The sequence below is a fragment of the Dipodomys spectabilis genome, unplaced genomic scaffold (genome assembly GCF_019054845.1).
Source record: "Dipodomys spectabilis isolate Male_0828 unplaced genomic scaffold, ASM1905484v1 ptg000365l, whole genome shotgun sequence".
NCBI lineage: Eukaryota > Metazoa > Chordata > Mammalia > Rodentia > Heteromyidae > Dipodomys > Dipodomys spectabilis.
The window spans coordinates 13583741-13601909 of NW_024871042.1; the positions used below are offsets into that span (position 1 = coordinate 13583741).

Below are 18169 nucleotides of genomic sequence, written 5' to 3' on the forward strand. Positions count from 1 at the left end.
TCTTTGAAATATCTTATTCCATACTCTCCTTCAAACCCTGCTGGAGGATTAGTGCTTCCAACGAAGCCTTCATGTTTCTCAAGTATTCCAACGGGTTTTCAAGCCCTGACTGACAGAGATTTTTCACTGCAGCCTTTAAAGTCTCTGTCCTACCTCAAGACCATTTTGAAAACAAGGCAGGTTTTAAATAAGCACTAAAGTTGTCCTACTCTGACTTCTTTTCTACCCCTCTCTCACATAAGGAGAACCTCTTTTAATTAGAGTTTGGAGACATGAAGGAAAAGTCAAGGTGAGATAAGGAACAAAGTTTTAGCTGTGCAAGTTTTCCAACACACGTCATTAAACTTAGCTGGAAAATGAACCTCAACCCCTCCCACACCACTGGCTTTTAAGCTTCCAATCAAACCTATGGGAATAAAAGTTAATATAATCTATCTGCTGTACCTACAAAGCTGTGCAAGTCAGAATTGTGGCTAGATTGTTCTGTAAATCTTTTACAAAGCCTAAACGTACTCATCATACTAAAAAGCTAATAAGAAAAAACACCCAAAACACTAAAAACAACCAAGTTTTAACTAGGCTCCTCACACCATTAAACAGTCTTTTTAGATACAACATCAAAAGCATAGACAACAAAAGAAAAAAAAATACAATGCAGTTGTTGGTGGCTCACATCTATAATCCTAGCTACTAAGGAGATCTGAGGATTGCAGTTCAAAGCCAGCCCAGACAGGAAAGCCCAGTTAACCATCAAAAAAAGCTGCAGATGGAGCTGCAGCTCAAGTGGTAGAGCGCTGGCTTTGAGCAAAAACTCAGGGACAGTACCTTGGCCCCAGTTTAAGCCCCAGGATTGGCACAAAAAAGGAAAAAAAAGAAAAACAACACATACATTGGACTACATCAAAATTAAGAACCTTTGCACTTCAAAGGAGGAGGCTGCAATGCTTGGTAAGAAATGTACGCATTATCCTGCCCATGTAATTGTAACCCCTCTGTACAGTATGTTCACAAATAAAATAAAATAAAATTTAAAAAAAAAAGAACCTTTGCACTTCAAAGGGCACTATAAAAAAAAATGAATGGGGGAGGGGGGCTGGGAAGGAAAAAACGGAGAAAATGAGGGAAGAAGTGACACTGTTAAGAAAGAAATGTACTTGTTTCCTGATCCATATAACTATAACTCCTCTGTACATCATTTTTACAAGTAAAATAATTTAAAATGTTTAATGTATTCATTTTGTTTATGTGATACTGAGGAATTAAACCCAAGGCCTCATGCATGCTAGGTTAGTATGCTACCACTAAGCCACATTCCCAGCCCCTAACAATGCATTTTTTTAAAAAAAGAGTGAAAAAGACAACACACAGAATGGAAGCAAAATATTTTCAAATCATATATCTGATAAATTTGTACCAGAATAAAAAACTCTTGCAAGTCTACAATAAAAAGCAAAACAAAGCCAGGTGCCGGTGGCTCACACCTGTAATTCTAGCTACTCAAGAGGCTGAGATCTGAGGATCATGGTTCAAAGCCAGCCCAGGCAGGAAAGTCCTTGAGACTCTTATCTCCAATAAACCACTAGAAAACTGGAATTGGCGCTGTGGCTCAAGTGGTAGAGCGCAAGGACAGCGCCCAAGCCCAGAGTTCAAGCCCCATGACCAACAAGAAAAAAGAAAAAAGAAAAAAAAAAGAAAGCAAAACAAGCAGGACACCTGCCTGTAGTCCTAGCTACTCAGGAGGCTGAGATCTGAGGCTCTCAATTTGAGTACAGCCCTGGCAGGAAAGTCCATGAGATTCTTATCTCTAATTAACCACCAAAATGCCAGAAACAGAGCTATGGTTCAAGTGGTAGAGTGCTAGTCTTGAGCACAAAAGCTCAGGGACAGGACCAGGACCTGAGATCAAGCCCCAGGATTCATTCACACATACACACATACACACACACACACACACACACACACACACACACACACACACAAATTAGAGCAAAATAATCTAATTATTGACAGAGGACTCAAACAGACATTTCTGGAAAGAAAATATAGAGGGACCAACAAAACATGAAGATGCTCCACATCATTAATAATGATGGAAATAAACCAAAGCCATGGGAGAAGTCACTTCATGCCACCAGGATGGCTAACATCAGAGATGGAAGTAAATCTTGGTGGAGGTGTGGAGAAATGAGAACCCTTGTATTGCTGGTGGGATTGTAAAGTGGTAGAGGCTTTGGAAAGAGTCCAGCAGTGCCTTGAACTATTAAACAGGGTTACCATGTGACTCAGTAATTCCATTCCTAACTAAATGTCCAAGAGATGTGAAAATATGTCCACACAAAAGCTTACATAGAAAGTTTCATTGCAGTATTTATAGTTGCTCATGATAGCTAAAATATGGAAGCAACACAAATATCCACCAAGTGATGAGTGGATAAACAATGAGTTAAATTGATCATGGATAAACAATACATCAAATAATGTGTCCATCAGTACAATGGAATATTACTTGACAAGACTCAAAGATTGTACTACATGGACACTGAGTGACAGATGCCAGACAATAAGGGTCACATGGTGCTCCACTACTAAAAATTGTGTAAAACAGGCAAGTCCATCGATGGAAAGTGGATTAATGGCTATGGAGGGCTGAGAGAAGGGAGCAATGGAGAGCAATTTCTAAGTACCATGGGGGTCTTTCTACACTGAAGTTCTAAACTTAGATTGTGGCTGCAATGCTCTGTGATTATCCCAAAATCTCCTGAATTACAAACCTTAAGAAAGGTCCATTTATTTTTATTTTTTAATATTTTTTTTTGTTTTTTGTTGTTTTGTTTTTTTTTTGTCCAGTCGTGGGGCCTGAACTCTGGGTCTGGATGCTGTTCCTTAGCTCTTCAGCTCAAGGCTAGCGCTCTACCACTTGAGCCACAGCGCACTTCCGTTTTTTTTTCTTTTTTGCTTATGTGGTGCTGAGGAATCGAACCCAGGACCTCAGGCATGCAAGGCAAGCACTCTACCACTGAGCCACCTTCCCAGACCTTTTTAATATTTTTTTAGTGCTGGTACTGGAGTTAAAACACAAGACCTTCACAGTCTTCCTTAGTTTTTTGTTTGAGGCTGGAGCTCTACCACTTGAGCAACAATTCTACTTTCAGCTTTCTTCTGGCTAACTGGAGATAAGAGTCTCTCAATTTTGTCTGCCCAACTGGCTTTGCACGGGAATCCTAAGATCTCAGCCTCCTGAGTGGCTAAGATTACAGGTGTGAACTACCAGAGTCTAGCAAGAAATGTCAATTTCATATATGAATTATATCTCAATAAAACTTGGTGCCTCATGTCTATAATGCTAGCTACTCAGGAAGCTGAGATCTGAGGATTAAGTTCAAAGCCAGCCTGGGCACTAAAGATCATAAGACTCTATCTCCATTAAACCACAAAATGGGAAGTGGATTTGTGGCTCAAAGTGGTAGAGCACTAGCCTTCAATGAAAGAGCTCAAGGACAGCTCACAGACCCTAAGTTCAAGCCCTATAACCAACAAACAACAAAAAACTATATAAATGCACCACACACACACACACACACACACACATAGCCAAATTCATAGAACTTTACACTAAAAATAGGATTTACTCTATCTCTAATCAACTTAGCTTTTAATAAGATTCATTACTCTTTTTTAAAAAATCAGTTCACTTTAGAAAACGTTAAAGAATATCCAGACAGAATTGACTTAAAGATTGTCAGTTACGTCGGGCGCTGGTGGCTCATGCCTGTAATCCTAGCTACTCAGGAGGCTGAGATCTGAGGATCGTGGTTCAAAGCCAGCCCAGGCAGGAGAGACCGTGAGACTCCTATCTCCAATAAACCACCAGAAAACCGGAAGTGGCGCTGTAGCTCAAGTGGTAGAGCGCTCACCTTGAGCTGAAGAGCTGCGGGACAGTGCCCAGGCCCAGAGTTCAAGCCCCACGACTGACCAAAAAAAAACCAAAAACAAGAATGTTAGTTACTATAGTGTTACTATTCCATATATATATATATATATATATATATATATATATATATGTTTCTCTCTATATATGTTTCCACATATATATATTTCCATATATATACATATATATATGAAAAAGCCCAGAAATTTCTGGAACACTATGTGGACATTAAGAATGGGGGAAAAAATTAATCACTTGAGGAAAGATAGGGTGTTATTTTCAGCAGGAAACCAGGCAAGTTCAGATAATCTGAGTGGAACTGAATTAAGGCATTATTTGTAAAGCCAGGTGCAAGAAAACCACAGTGATAGTGCAATGATCAGAGCCAGAGAAAACAGTATGGAGAGGGGCTGCGGACAGCCTCCCTCCTGCCTTCCCAGGAGGGACAAGGTGTACTTCTGAGATGCAGCCGGGAGACATCCATAGAAAGGATCCCCAGAACCTGCCCCGCTCTTAGCTACAATCACCTGCTGGTGCCCCAGAGAGTGGAAGAGCCCACGGGAGTCCAGCAGGTGAGCCCAGGTGAGAGCAGGAAAAGAGTAGATCTGAGGAACAAAGAAAACATTCCAGCACTGATAGTCACAGCAAGAAATTTTAAAAGGTGTTTATGTTGGTAAAAATTAAATGTAAATAAAATATAACCACTTATATTCTGGGAACAAGCTGGGTTCACACTTGTAGTCCTAGTTATTCAGTAGACTGAGATCTGAGGATGATGGTTTAAAGCTAGCCCCAGCAGGAAAGTATGAGATTCATATCTCCAATTAGTCAACAGAAAGCCAGAAGTGGAGGTGTGCCTCAAGGCCCTGAGCAAAATAAGGGACAGTGCCTAGAGTTCAAGACCCAGTACACAGAGAGAGAGAAAAGTGTTTACAAGGGATTACATTTTTCCCCTGAAAATTACAAGTAATATATAACTACTTAAGAAATTCTGGGAATGGTTCCATTCAAGAGTTCCTCAAAACAATTAACAGTGAACCAACAGCTATTGGCAACTGGTGAACAATTCTTTGTTGTAGGAGACTACACCACACATTTCAGGACGGTTAACATTCCTGGCTCTCAGGGCACTAATCCCCAAGAGAAACCCCCAACATTATAATCACCCAGACAGCTTCCAAACTCTCTTCTGGACCTGGGATGGTAGGAGGAGCTGCTGTGGGGAAGAATTCATTTTTAGCATTTCTTTTTTCTTACCTGCATTTTCTGATTTTTCTACAGACTAGGAGGTATTTCTTCTTTTCTTTTTTAAACAATTAAAACACATTAGTTGTGGGGGTCCACTGTGACATTTCTACACACGTATACAATATATCCTGATGAAACTCACCTCCTCAATCACCCCATCTCACTCCCTTCTGAAAACTTCAGCCAGTGTCATTGTTCTATTTTCATACATGCAAATAAACTACTTCTACATAGTCATCCTTATTCATCTTCATTCACCTCTGTTAACCCCCTCCCTCCCACTGGATCCCCCCCTCCCCCATCCAAGCCTGTATTGCTTTTATGCATTCTTTTTCAAAGAAACAAGATAGTAATGTAGATTCTGGCTCTCAGTAAACCCTATTTGTCCTTCCCCAACTAAATTTGTTCATGTCAGTAAGTAAACACAAGGTGACCTAACATTATTACACTGGCGCTATAAATTCATTTTAAAGTCACCAGTAACAGAAAGGGCACAAATAGCTTCTTATAAGTCACTTTTATTCTTCAAGTGAATAATAATTATGAGGACATAGCATCCTACAATTCATACAAATACTGGTACTAGGGCTTGAACTCAGGGCCTCATGCTCTTGGTTAGTTTTTTCACTCAAGGCTGGCACTCTACTACTTGAGCCACACCTCTACTTCCAGCTTTTTAATTGGAGATAATGAGTCTCTAGGATTTGTCTGCCCAGGCTGGCTTTAGCTATGATCCTCAGATCTTAGCCTGTGACTAGCTAGGAGCCACTGGCAGCCTGCAGAAATCAGGATCCTAGAGTAGTTTGGCTGGGTGTTGTGGGGTTTTTGTTTGTTTGTTTTCTGAACTGAGCACTTTCTAGAAGCAGGTATATTTTAATTTCAGGGATGCAACAGAGAGCATTTAAAACATACCTACACCCTTCCATCTGCAGATAAAGAACCAGGGGTATTGTATATCTTGATGTCCAAGGAAACATTCTCGGTAAGTCATCCTGAACTAGATGTTAAGCCATAAACAAACAAACAAATAGGCCAGTGACTCCTGCCTGTAATCCTAGCTACTCAGGAGGCTGAGATCTGTTTGAATACAGAGTTTGAATCCAGTTTGAATCCAGAGTAGGCAGGAAAGTCTGTGAGACTCTCACCTTCAATTTATCACTAAAAAAAGCTGGAATTGGAGCTGTGGTAGAACACTAGCCTTGAACAAAAAAAAAGCTCAGGGACCCTGAGCCAAAAAAAAAGCTCAGGGACCCTGACCCAGACCCTGAGTCCAAGCCCAGGACTATGCATACATGCATGCAGGCAGGCACACGCACGCGCATACGTGTACACACACACACACACACACACACACACACACACACACATACACAAAACCTTAGGATTATAATAACACAGCATGTCATTTTAGGTGATGTTAAAATTTTGACTTTAAAGAGTTCCCCTAAGAAAAGCATATTGAGATCCATACTAGTGATGATAATTTAAATCAGCAGAATTTTAAGGAAAGAATTTCTAAATTACAGACTCTCTTAATAAGCATACTTTTTGGCCCAATAATTCTACTTTAAGGTACTTTTCCTCAAGAAAATCATTGGACATGTGTGGAAAGATGGACAAAGGATAACTGCTAGAGAACTGCTAATAAAAACTACAAATATATTAGTCTTAAAACTGAAGAGTGAGCCAGGCACTGATGGCTCACGCATGTAATCCTAGCTACTCAGGAGGCTGAAATCAGAGGATTGTGGTTCAAAGCCAACCCAGGCAAGTCCATGAGACTCTTTATCTATGATTAACCACCAGAAAACCAGAAGTGGCACGGTGGGTCAAGTGGTAGAGTACTAGCCTTGAGCTGAAGAGCTCAGGGAAAGAACCCAGGCCCACAGTTTAAGCCCCACGACTGACCCTCCACCCCAAAAAAAGGAAGAGTGAGTTCAAGTGCAATTTTCCATTTTTCCTTATAAAGGAAAAAGTGTGGTCATGTGAGAGATCCCCTGACAAACATTGATGGCATAATAAATGTGAATAGTGGGTCACAAAACATGAGGAAAACTGTGAGAAAATATTGCATGGGGCCAAGTACTAGTGGCTCACACCACTTGCCTACCTAGTAGCTAGTAATCCTAACTATTTAGGATGCTGAGATCTGAGGATTGTGCTTCATTCGAAGCCAGCCAGAGCAGACAAATCTGAGAGACTTTCATCTCCAATTAACCAGCAAAAACCAGAAGTGGAAGTGTGGCTCAAATAGCAGTGGACTAGCGTTGAGAGAAAAGCCAAGTGGGTGTGTGAGGTCCTGAGTTCAAGCCCCTGTATCATCACAAACGAAACAAAATTAAAAACCCTTAATAAAATCTAGAAATACAATGCCAACAGTTATTCATGTACATATCTTCTGCTTTTATATTTTTTGAAGAAAAACAAAAGAACAATAGAGAACATATTGATCTAAAATCAGAAAATAAGACCTCATGCCTGGTCCAAACCCACCCCCTCTGTCATCTTAGCTTGTTTGCTCTGCTGCAGCAAGTGAGCCTGCCAACTTCTTCACTCACATAGCAAATATTTGTTGAGTTCGTTAAAGCCAAGGCCTGCAAGGTGATTCCAATACTTTTGACTATGTATTGGGTCTCCCGATGTCCCCAGTATGGTTCAGGGAACCAGCTGGGAGAAAGGCTAAACCAATATTTTTCAAACCTTGGTTTGATTCAGTGGCTCCGGGGTTATCTGAAATTTCTCAGAAGGGCTGTGCAAGTCATGAGCCATTCATTCTCTAGCTCTCACCAATTCCACAAACATTCACACCCAAGTCTCAGAGATACAACAGACATTGGTTAGACAGCGGAAAGACATATCTCTCAACTGTAAACAGCAGAAAAAAAGGTGGGCCTAGTTTTGAATCCAAACTCCTCCATCTTCTCCAGTTCTAACTGAAGCTACCTTCACAGGGAGAGAGCGGTTTTTGTGTGAATGAGATGATAGACACCAGGAATCCCAAGGTCCTGGTCACAGGGCTCCCAACTTTTGTCACCCTGAGAGGCTGGAGCAGACTTCTAGAGATATCTAGTGACATCCCAAGAGTGTCAGCCTTGAGGTTCCCAAAGGGCACTGCACATGCCAGTCTCCTTCCTGGAAGGGACCTCTGGCTCTCAAAGACATTGAGACTCTCAGACTTCATTCAGTTAAGTTGACTGACTTCATTCTCACTGAGAGATAATTTAAAAGGAAAGGGTCATCTCCCAACTGACTGTGTGTGTGTGTGTGTGTGTGTGTGTGTGTGTGTGTGTGTGTGTATGCGAGCGCATGGGCCACTTCTAGCTTTTTTTTTTTTTCCTGCTGGGGCTGACTTTGAACCAAGATCCTCCTATCTCAGCCTCCGAAGCAGCTGATATTTTAGGCTTGAGCCACCTGCACTCAGGCCCCAACTGATCTAAGCACAAGTTTGCTTCAAGAAGTCACGCACGTGCAGATCGGGTGCGGCAGTCATTAGGTGTGTCTAAGTCAACACCAACTCCACGTCGGCCGAGCGTCCGGCTCCCAGCGTAGTCCGCCGCCACCGAGCCCCCTCCCCCCAGCCAGCTGCGTGACGGCCCCGACACAAGCCCGCGGGGCTCGACTCTGTCTCCCCGAGGAAGCCCCGTTGGTTGTGCACTCGGGCTTTGCCCGACGCCCGGCCGCGGAGGAGCGCGCGCCGCGAGCGGGGCGCGGAGGACCCTCTGCCTCCCCACCCTCGGGGCGCGAGACTCACGATCTCCGCCACGATGAGGAGCCCGGGCACCGTGCGGAGGAATTCGCGGTCGTAGGCGAAGCTGCTGCTGGTGGTGGAGAAGTTTTCGGCGAAGGAGCTGGCGGTAGTGGTGACGGTGTGCGAGCGGGCGCGCTGCGGCTCCTCCATCGTCTCCGGGGACCCCGGCGCGTCCTCCGCCGGACGCGCGGCCCTGGGGCCGGGGTCGCCGGCGAGCAAGCGCGGAGCGCGCCGAGGTGCCCTCCGGTGCCAGGCCGGATGGCACGCGTGTCCCGGGAGAGTCCGGCGAGCGCGCGGCGCCCCCGATCGTGGGCGCGCGGGCTGCGGGGCTGCGCTGGTTCCCGGGGGGGGAGGGGGGAAGGAGGAGGAGGAGGGCGCGAGGGGAGGCCGTGGGGCGGCCGGGAAGGCGGCGGAGGCCCGGGGGAGGGGACGGCGCGGGGGAGGGGCATGGAGAGGGACCGCCCCGACGAGGCGCTGAGCCTGGCGGCCCCGTCACCTGTTGCGGCAGTGGGAGGGCGGCGGCAGCCCGGAGGAGACCGCACCACCTCGCTTAGGCCCCGCCTCCCCCGGGCTCGCACCGCCGCCGGTCAGGCTCGGTCCACCTGCCGGCGCGGGACCGCGGGGGCCGCGGGCACCCGGCCTCTCGGGAGCTCCGGGCCTTGGAGGGGCGTCGCGGCGCCCGGACTCGGCCCTGGGGAGGTTGGGCGACGTCGGACTGGAGTGGTGGCTGGACCTTCGCCCCCAGATCGATATGGGGCTATCTGGACTGCGGGAGGCGCCTGTCCGCCTCCGGCCGCGGCCGCCACGGTGGCCCCGGGTTATTTCCTGCCCCTCCTGCTGGGAACAATTTGAGGAACAACTGAATCGCGGGGCTGCGAAGGCGAGACGCTTCCAGGCGTGGACTCCTGGTGCCTGGGCGACCCAGTCTGGGCCGGAGAGGAGGAGGGGGAGAGGGAGAGGGGAGGAGGAAGGAGGAGGAGGGGTGGGGGAGGAGGAGGGGTGGGGGAGGAGGAGGGGTGGGGGAGAAGGAGGAGGGGAAGGGGAGGGGGAGGGGAGAAAGAAAGGAGGAGGGGGAGGGGACGAGGGAAGGAGGAGGAGGGGGAGAGGGGAGGAGGAGAAGGCGACGACGACATTTTGGAGGTCCCCAGTCAAAGTGAATCAGAGTGACCCATGGGGAGAAAATGTTTCATAAAAGGCTGTGCCGTGTGAAGGTTAGGGTGCCTGGGCCGTACTTTCCTAGGTTCGAGGTTGGGGACATAAGGGTACCTTGTAAGTGGCAGGTAGTGGTCATCTCAGACCTGGGTTCAAGCTTGGGTACTTGCCCAAGTATTAACTTTGCTTCTTAAGTTCTATTTTTTTCTGGGCCTCTGAGGTTCTATCTCTTAAAATACCATGTACTGATGGATGAACATACAGCCAAACAAACAAACAAACAAACACCTTGTGCCCCTCCTGCTTTGTGAAAGGTAACAACAGATGTTTTATCTAGGAGTATCCAGGGGAAAAGGATCCCATCAAAGAAGATTCACAGTGAAGGCATTCCTGACCATCTGTTCCAGAGCAGGTTTTAAAAAGAGGGGGAGCCAAGCACCAATTACAGGCTCACACCTGACGATCATGGTTCAAAGCTGACTTGGAATAGCAGTACATGAGACTCTTATCTCCAGTAAACTACTCAGAAAAAGCCGGAAGTGGCACTGTGGCTCAAGTGGTAGAGTGCTAGCCTTGAGCAAGAGAAGCTCAGGGACAGAGCTCAGGCCCAGAGTTCGAACTCCAGGACAGGCAAAAAAAAAAAAAAAAGGTGGGATACTCATTGGACACTATGTTGAAAATGAACTATACAACTGGTGTGTGGAGATGGGTTCCACCTACTGGGAGAGAGCAAGGAAGTGGTGACGTCATCCAAAAAGAAATGTACTAATTACCTGACTTATGTTACTAACCCCTCTATATGTTACCTTTATAAAAACAATTTTAAAAAAATTTTGGGAGGTGGGAAAGGGCATTTTATCCCCAAAGTCTTATCAACTGAGATAAGAAGAAAACACTGGCAGCCAGACAAACTAATAAAACAAACCATTGTTTCTTTTAAGTCTAAGGTCTGCCCAGGAACGACCTAGGGGGATAAAGGGATTCCAAGGCACAGCAAAGATGAACCTTAGGGGTTCATCGCCTTAATTTGGTGGTAAAGACAATAGAAACTTCATTGTAGCATTCTTTCTTGCAGCCACAGTTCTCAGCGTGGTCCCTGGCCCAGCAGTGTCTGCATCTCCTGGGAACTGGCTGGAAATGCCCCACCTCAGTCCCCCAGAAGCTGAACTGCTGGGTGTGGCGCTCAGAACTTGTGAGGGAATAAATCCTTCAAAAGACAAGGTTTGAAGCTGAAACCTGGGAAGGGCTGGTTTAGAGAAGCTGCTAAGCTGCTGAAAAATAAGACATACACAGGAAAAACGGTAGAGCAGTCAGAGCAACATGCATGGATGACATTTAGCAAATGTCTAAGACTGGTAGGAAGTCTAGACAATTCTATTTACACAATACAAAGGTCAATCCCTTCTGAAAACCCTTAAGGCCAGATGGACTTTGACTCAGATTTTTCTTTAATTCAGAAAGGTAAACTGGATGCCAGTGGCTCACACCTGTAATCTGAGGTACTGTAGAGGCTGAGATCTGAGGAATGCGGTTTGAAGCCAGCTTGAGAAGTTACATCTGCAAGACTCACCTCTAATTAACCAGCAAGAAGCCCAGAGTAGAGGTGTGGCTCAAGTAGTAGATCACCAAACTTAAGCAGAAAAGCCAAAGGAGAGCATGAACTCCTGAATTCAAGCCCTAGTACTGGCACAAAGAAAGAGAGAGAGAGAGCGCCAGGAGGACAGTGGCTCATGCCTGTAATCGTAGCTATTCAGGAGGTTGAGATCTGAGGATTGTGGTAGCAAAGATCATGAAACTCTTCTCTCCAATTAACTACTGAAGTGTCACAAATGATCTCAAAGTGGTAGAACATTACTCTTGAGCACAAAAACTCAGGAAAAGTGTCCAGGCCCTGAGTTCAATCCCCAGGAAAACACAGAAAGAGAGAGTGAAAAGAGAGAGAACTACAGCTTACATTTATCATACAAAACATCATCCCCTGAGTGAGGTCTAGGTGACATTCTAATTAAGTCTGGTATTTGTGAGGAAAGGGGGACTGAGTGCTGTCACTGAGCTTTTTGGCTCAAGGTTGGCTCTCTACCACTTGAGCCACAACTTCACTTGTAGTTTTGTGGTGGATAATTGGAGATGAGTCTCACAGATTTTCTTGTTTAGGCTGGCCTTGGTCTATGATCCTCAGATCTAGGCCTCCTGAGTAGCTAGGATTATGGGCATGAACCATCTGTGCTTGTCTCCAATATGGTATTTACTGCATTGGAAGCATGAAAATAACTTAAGTCTGTATTTCAGCTATCTATTGTAATTTAACAAGTGTTCCCAAACAATGTCTTTACTTGCTTAGGAATCTGGGCCAGGAATTTGGGCAGGGCTTGGCTGGCAGGTTCTTCTGCTCCATTTTCTTGCAGGGCTGGGGATCAAACCAACCTTATGCAAATCAGACATGTGCTCTTGCCACTGAGCTCCATCCTCAGTGTAGTATTGATGGGAAGCAATCACCCAACTGCTTTCAGTTGGGGTCTAGGCAAAAATGTCCCAAAAGGCTTTCCTCCCATTTGGGCTTTTCTGGGATCTAGCCTCCCTATCCAAATCCCCATGAAGCTTGGCCTCCCACACAGCATGGTAGACTCAGAGTAGCTGGACTTCTATAGCAAGTGGCTACTACAGTAGACTTCCCAAAAGGGGCAAAGGAAACATTGCTATTGCTGTTTTCTTAAAGCCCAGCACCTCAAACTACATAACATCATTTCTCCTTCATTCTACTGCCATTCTGCGATAAAGCCAGCCAGATTCAAATAAATGATCAACAGATCATACCCATACCTGTGCCTGTGGGAGCAGGAAAGGGTTGTGACCTGCCAGGCACCAGTGGCTGACGCCTGTAATCCTAGCTACTTAGGAGGCTGAGATCTGAGGATTGTGGTTCAAAGCCAGCTCTGGCAGGAAAGTCCGTAAGATTCTTATCTCCAATTAACCACCAGAAAAATGCAAGTAGAACTGTGGCTCAGCATGGTAGAGCACCAGCCTTGAGCAAAAAAAACTCAGGGACGATGCCTAAGCCCCGAGTTCAAGCCCTATGACTGACATATAAGAAAAAAGAAGGGGCTGGGAAGGTGGCTCAGTGGTAGAGCGCTTGCCTTGTATGCCTGAGGCCCTGGGTTCGATTCCTCAGCACCACATAAGCAAAAAGAAAAAAGCTAGAAGTGGCGCTGTGGCTCAAGTGGTAGAGCGCTAGCCTTGAGCTGAAGAGCTGGGGACAGCACCCAGGCCCAGAGTTCAGGCCCCACAACTGGACCCAAAAAAAAAAAAAGAAAAATTGTGACCCTCTTCTAATTTGATGATAAATAGCATCACATCTGCTTCATTGACATTTTCTTTTCTTCTTCAGCAGTACTGAAGTTTTGAATTCAAGGCCTTATGCTTGCCAGGCAGGTGCTCTGCTACTTGAGCAATATTCTCAGCCTGTTTTTGCTTTACTCTTTGTTTTTTCCTTTGGATAGGATTTCCTGCTTTTTGCCTGTGCTGTCCTATTCATAAGTCCTGTGTAGTGGGATTACAAGCAAGTATTACCATGTCCAGTTTGTTAGTTAAAATGGGGTCTTTATAAACTTTTTGCCAGGGTATCCTTGGACTAAGATTTTCCTGATCGCCACTGGCTGAACAGAGGAGATTATAGGTGTGAGGCACCTTACCCAGCTTTGGATATTATTTCTGACAATTACATTTTTTGCAAATTTAAGAAAAAACTGTTGGTTTTCAGTCTTGAGGATTTCAGAATTGCAGAGATGTGATCATACCTGGTTGTTTGGAAGTTGGCTGCACCTTTCTAAAGCAATTCTGGTGCTCAGCCAGTAATCAGTAATTGAGTAGTGCCTAGCTACTCAGGAGGCCTGAGATCTGAGGATCTCGGTTCAAAAGTTTTCTAGTCTGGGCAGGAAAATCCATGAGCTTCTTACTTTCAATAAACTACTCAGAAAGATGTAAATGGTACAGTGGCTCAAGTGGAAGAGTGCTAACCTTGAACACAAAGAGACTCAGGGACAGCACCAAGGCCCTGAATTCAAGCCCCAGGACTGAAAAAAAAAAAAAATGATGGTACTCATCTGGCCCCTTGTGTGTTGGAGTCTATTCCTCAAAGAACTCTCTCATCTAGTCCACTCTCCATCATCCTATAAGAATTCCTATTCTCTGCCAGGCACTAGTAGCATATTCCTGAAATCCTATCTGCTCAAGAGGCTGAGATCTGAGGATCTTATCTTCAGTTAACCACCAAATAGCCAGAAGTGTTGCTGTGGCTCAAGGGATAGAGTGCCAGCCTTGAGCAGAGAAGCTAAGGGACAGTGACCAGGATCTGGGTTCAAGTCCCAGTACTGGCACAAAAATGAGTACATAAGAATAATTTTTAAAGGTATTATCCTGAAATCCTAGGCTAAGGTACCATTGTGCATGGGGTAGAAGCTCCTATGAGGTAGTTCAGCCTATCTTTTCCTGTCCCTTTCCCCAACTATTCTACAACAGTTCTGTTCTAGTTCAAATACATGTTTTCATGTAGACATGATGACTGTATGTCCACAAACAAGCTTTCCTCTGAGCCCAGAAAGCTCAGAAGGTAATGACTTTTGCACACTGATTAAAATCTGAACGCTTAGCCAAGTATTAGTGGTGCACTCAGGAAACTGAGGCCTGAGGACAGCTAGTTTTAGAAAAGCCCGGGATACACAGTGAGACCCTGTCTCAAGAGAGATTATTTTAAAGCCAGTGGTTCAACCTGTAATCCTAATTACTCAGGAAGCTAAGATCTGAGGATCATGGTTCAAAGCCAGCCTGGGCAGGAAAGTCCAGGAGACTTTTATCTCCAATTAACCACTAGAAAATTGGATTATTGAAAAAAAAAATAAAAACATCATCTTTTACAGTTCAATGCCATCTTTTTGTGTGTGTTTTCCTCTGAATTTCTATTCTTCTGTTTTGTAATTCATTAATTTTTTTTTTTTTTTTTTTTTTTTTTTTGGGTCCGGTTGTGGGGCCTGAACTCTGGGCCTGGGTGCTGTCCCTCAGCTCTTCAGCTCAAGGCTAGCGCTCTACCACTGAGCCACCTTCCCAGCCCCTGTAATTCATTAATTTTATATCCTCTTTATTCATGTGTGTGTGTGTGTGTGTGTGTGTGTGTGTGTGTGTGTGTGTGTGTGTATGTTAGTACTGTGGGCTAATCTGAGGGATACCACCCTTCCTTTTTTCTCTGAGGGCTGGTGCTCTACCACTTGAGACACACTTTCACTTCTGGCTTTTAGTTGGTTAGTTGAAGATAAGAGTATCAAGGACTTTCCTCCACTGGCTGATTTTGAACCATAGTCCTCAGATCTCAGCCTCCTGAATAGCTAGGATTCAGATGTAAGCCATGGACACCCAGCTTTTCTTTTCCCGTACTTTCCCCCAACCCAGCCACAGGAGTTACTACTACATGAATACTGAGTCTCATACTTTATACGTAAGTGCAGAAAAATATTAAAGGCTTCACCAAGAATAAATCTTAGAGCTGAAATTTGTGGGATATTTAATTATGAAAAAGGAAGCTGCAGATGGAGCGTCACCAGACCCCAGGACAGGCACAAAAAAGAAAAAAATAAAATCGGGGCCTAGGCACTGTCCCGGAGCTTTAGTGCTCAAGGCTAGTGCTTTATCACTTGAGCCACAGCTTCACTACCAGCTTTTTGGTGGTTAACTCATGGGCTTCTTTGCCTGGGTTGGGTTGGAACCATAATCCTCAGATCTCCCACGCCATGAGCCTCCGGGCTTCTTCCTGTTTTGAAATGAATGACTGAAGTGGAGCAACCTCTGGACCTCATTGGTTTTTGGGGTTTTTTTTGCCAGTCATGGTGCCTGCACTCGGCCTGGGCACTGTCCCTCAGCTCTTCAGCTCAAGGCTAGTGCTCTACCACTTGAGCCACAGCACCATTTCTAGCTTTTTCTGCTTATGTGGTGCTGAGGAATCGAACCCAGGGCCTCATGCATGCAAGGCAAGTGCTCTACCACTGAGCCACCTTCCCAGCCCCTGGACCTCATTGGATGTCCAGTACCTCCTGATATGAAGGACACCACACCACTTCCATAATGTTCTCCTTCCCAAGCACCACCTGTGATTAACCATGAGGAAATACCAAAATTGTGGGACATTTTATTAGGTGTAAAGCTTATGAAAGACAGACACTGAGGAAGATGCTCTGTACCTAAGCAGATCTGACAGCACAATGCACTGTGAAGTCCTAGATAGATTTTGTGGCCCTGAAAAAAAAGAACACTATGGCCATTTGGTGAAATCTGGATAATTTTAATAAATCAGAGAGCAGCACTGCATCTGTATTCACTGCATGATTTTGATTGCTGTACTCCAGTGAAGTAGGAGGTTTAACAAAGGATCAGAGTGAAAGTTTACAGGATACCTTTATTTTTTTTTAGCTTTAATTTTTTAAAATTTAATTGTAAATGTTATATACAAAGGTGTTACAGTTACATAAGTAAGGTCATGAGTACAATGGAATATATATATGTGTGTGTGTATATATACATATATATGTATATATATGTAAATATGTATATATATTATATATAATATATATACATATTTGGTCGTGGAGCTTGAACTCTGAACTTGAATGCTGTCCCTGTACTCTTCAGCTCAAGGATAGTGCTCTACCACTTGAGCCACAGTGCCACTTCTGGTTTTCTGGTGGTTAATTGGAGATAAGAGTCTCACGGGACTTTCCTGCCCAGGCTGGCTTTGAACTTTCGATCCTCAGATCTCAGCTTCCTGAGTAGCTAGGATTACAGGCGTGAGCCACCAGTGCCCCACTCAGTATAGTCTGGCATTCATTAGCCCTAAAAACTGAAAGGCTTGATCTTAATGAGCAAGATGGACCCCTTACAGTTCTTAGCTGTATTTGTTGGCTCATTACTGGTTTACCTACACTGTTCCATCTGGAATTCACAGTTTAGTAAAGCACTGTCCCTTAGTGAACTCCTCATTGAGAGGCTGGGATTCAGCAGCAGCTGGAGGGAGCCTATCCAGGCCAGCCCCACACAGGAGGAAGATAGGCAAGGTCAGCTTAGGGCTCAACCAGTTACTTCCAGCCTGTTCTCCAAGACCATTCAAAGCTAGCTAAGCAAAGAGGAGAGAAGGGGAAATTCCAGAGGGAATATAGCTCTCCCAGCAGGAAGTTCTGGATGGGGGGTTCTCTTTCTGCTATGCAGCTGGAGGGAGTTTCAACCCTCACACCTTCCAAGTGGAAGACAATGGGCCCTCCCCCCTGCTGCTGCATTCCTCCCATGAACACTCATCCAGCTGTGCATGGCAAAGAAGCAGGCTTAGAGCAATTCCATCTATAAGCATCTGTAAGTGAAGGTCTGCCCACACTCCACGCTGTTTGAGATAGGAGAGGCACCGATTATGTTATCATCTTTAGAAGGGTCCTGTACTTAAATATCTCTTGGTCTGTAGACTTGTTATTTTGGCAATTACTTTAATAAGCAAGAAGGAAACAAGGATCAAGCAGAGTAAGAAGGGTCCTGGTGATTTTCTCTTCCAGGGCAGGTTGCACAGCAGAAAATAAGAGAGATATGGAGCACATCTGGCAGAGAACTATTTATTGCATTTGCAGAGATAATAGAGCTGAGGAATTTAAAACAGCACAAAAAACATCAATAAGTTAGCTACCAGTAGTTCATACCTGTAATCCTAGCTACTCAGGAGGCTGAACTCTGAGGATCACAATTTGAAGCCAGCACAGGCAGGAAAATCCATGAGACTTTCATCTCCAATTAGCCACTAGAAGTGGAGCAGTGGATGAAGTAGTAGAGAGGCAGTCTTGAATGAAAAAGCTAAGGGACAGTGCCCAGGCCCTGAGTTCAAGCCCCAGTACTGGCACAAAATAAACAGAAAAAAAGGTATCAGTAAACCACCAAATTTGTACAAAAAATATATTTATGCATTCTTGAAGAATTGCTGTCAAATAAAAGGTAGGATGTATTATGGAATTGTTCTAGATATTCTATTGCTTGTTTATGCCAAGAATCACTTTGTGCTTTCTTTTGTATTTCAT

At 44.8% G+C, this 18169-nt stretch overlaps 1 protein-coding gene across 1 annotated transcript in view; it reads right to left on the reverse strand.

Annotated features, from left to right (window-relative positions):
* Positions 1–9220, reverse strand: part of Cmtm8 (CKLF like MARVEL transmembrane domain containing 8) — a 71705-nt gene extending 62485 nt beyond the window's left edge. The window contains exon 1 of the mRNA XM_042666483.1: positions 8928–9220. Coding sequence (XP_042522417.1) covers positions 8928–9074 — 147 coding nt within the window. The 5' untranslated portion in view covers positions 9075–9220. The remainder of the gene's footprint in view (positions 1–8927) is intronic.
* Between the last annotated feature and the right edge of the window lie 8949 nt (positions 9221–18169).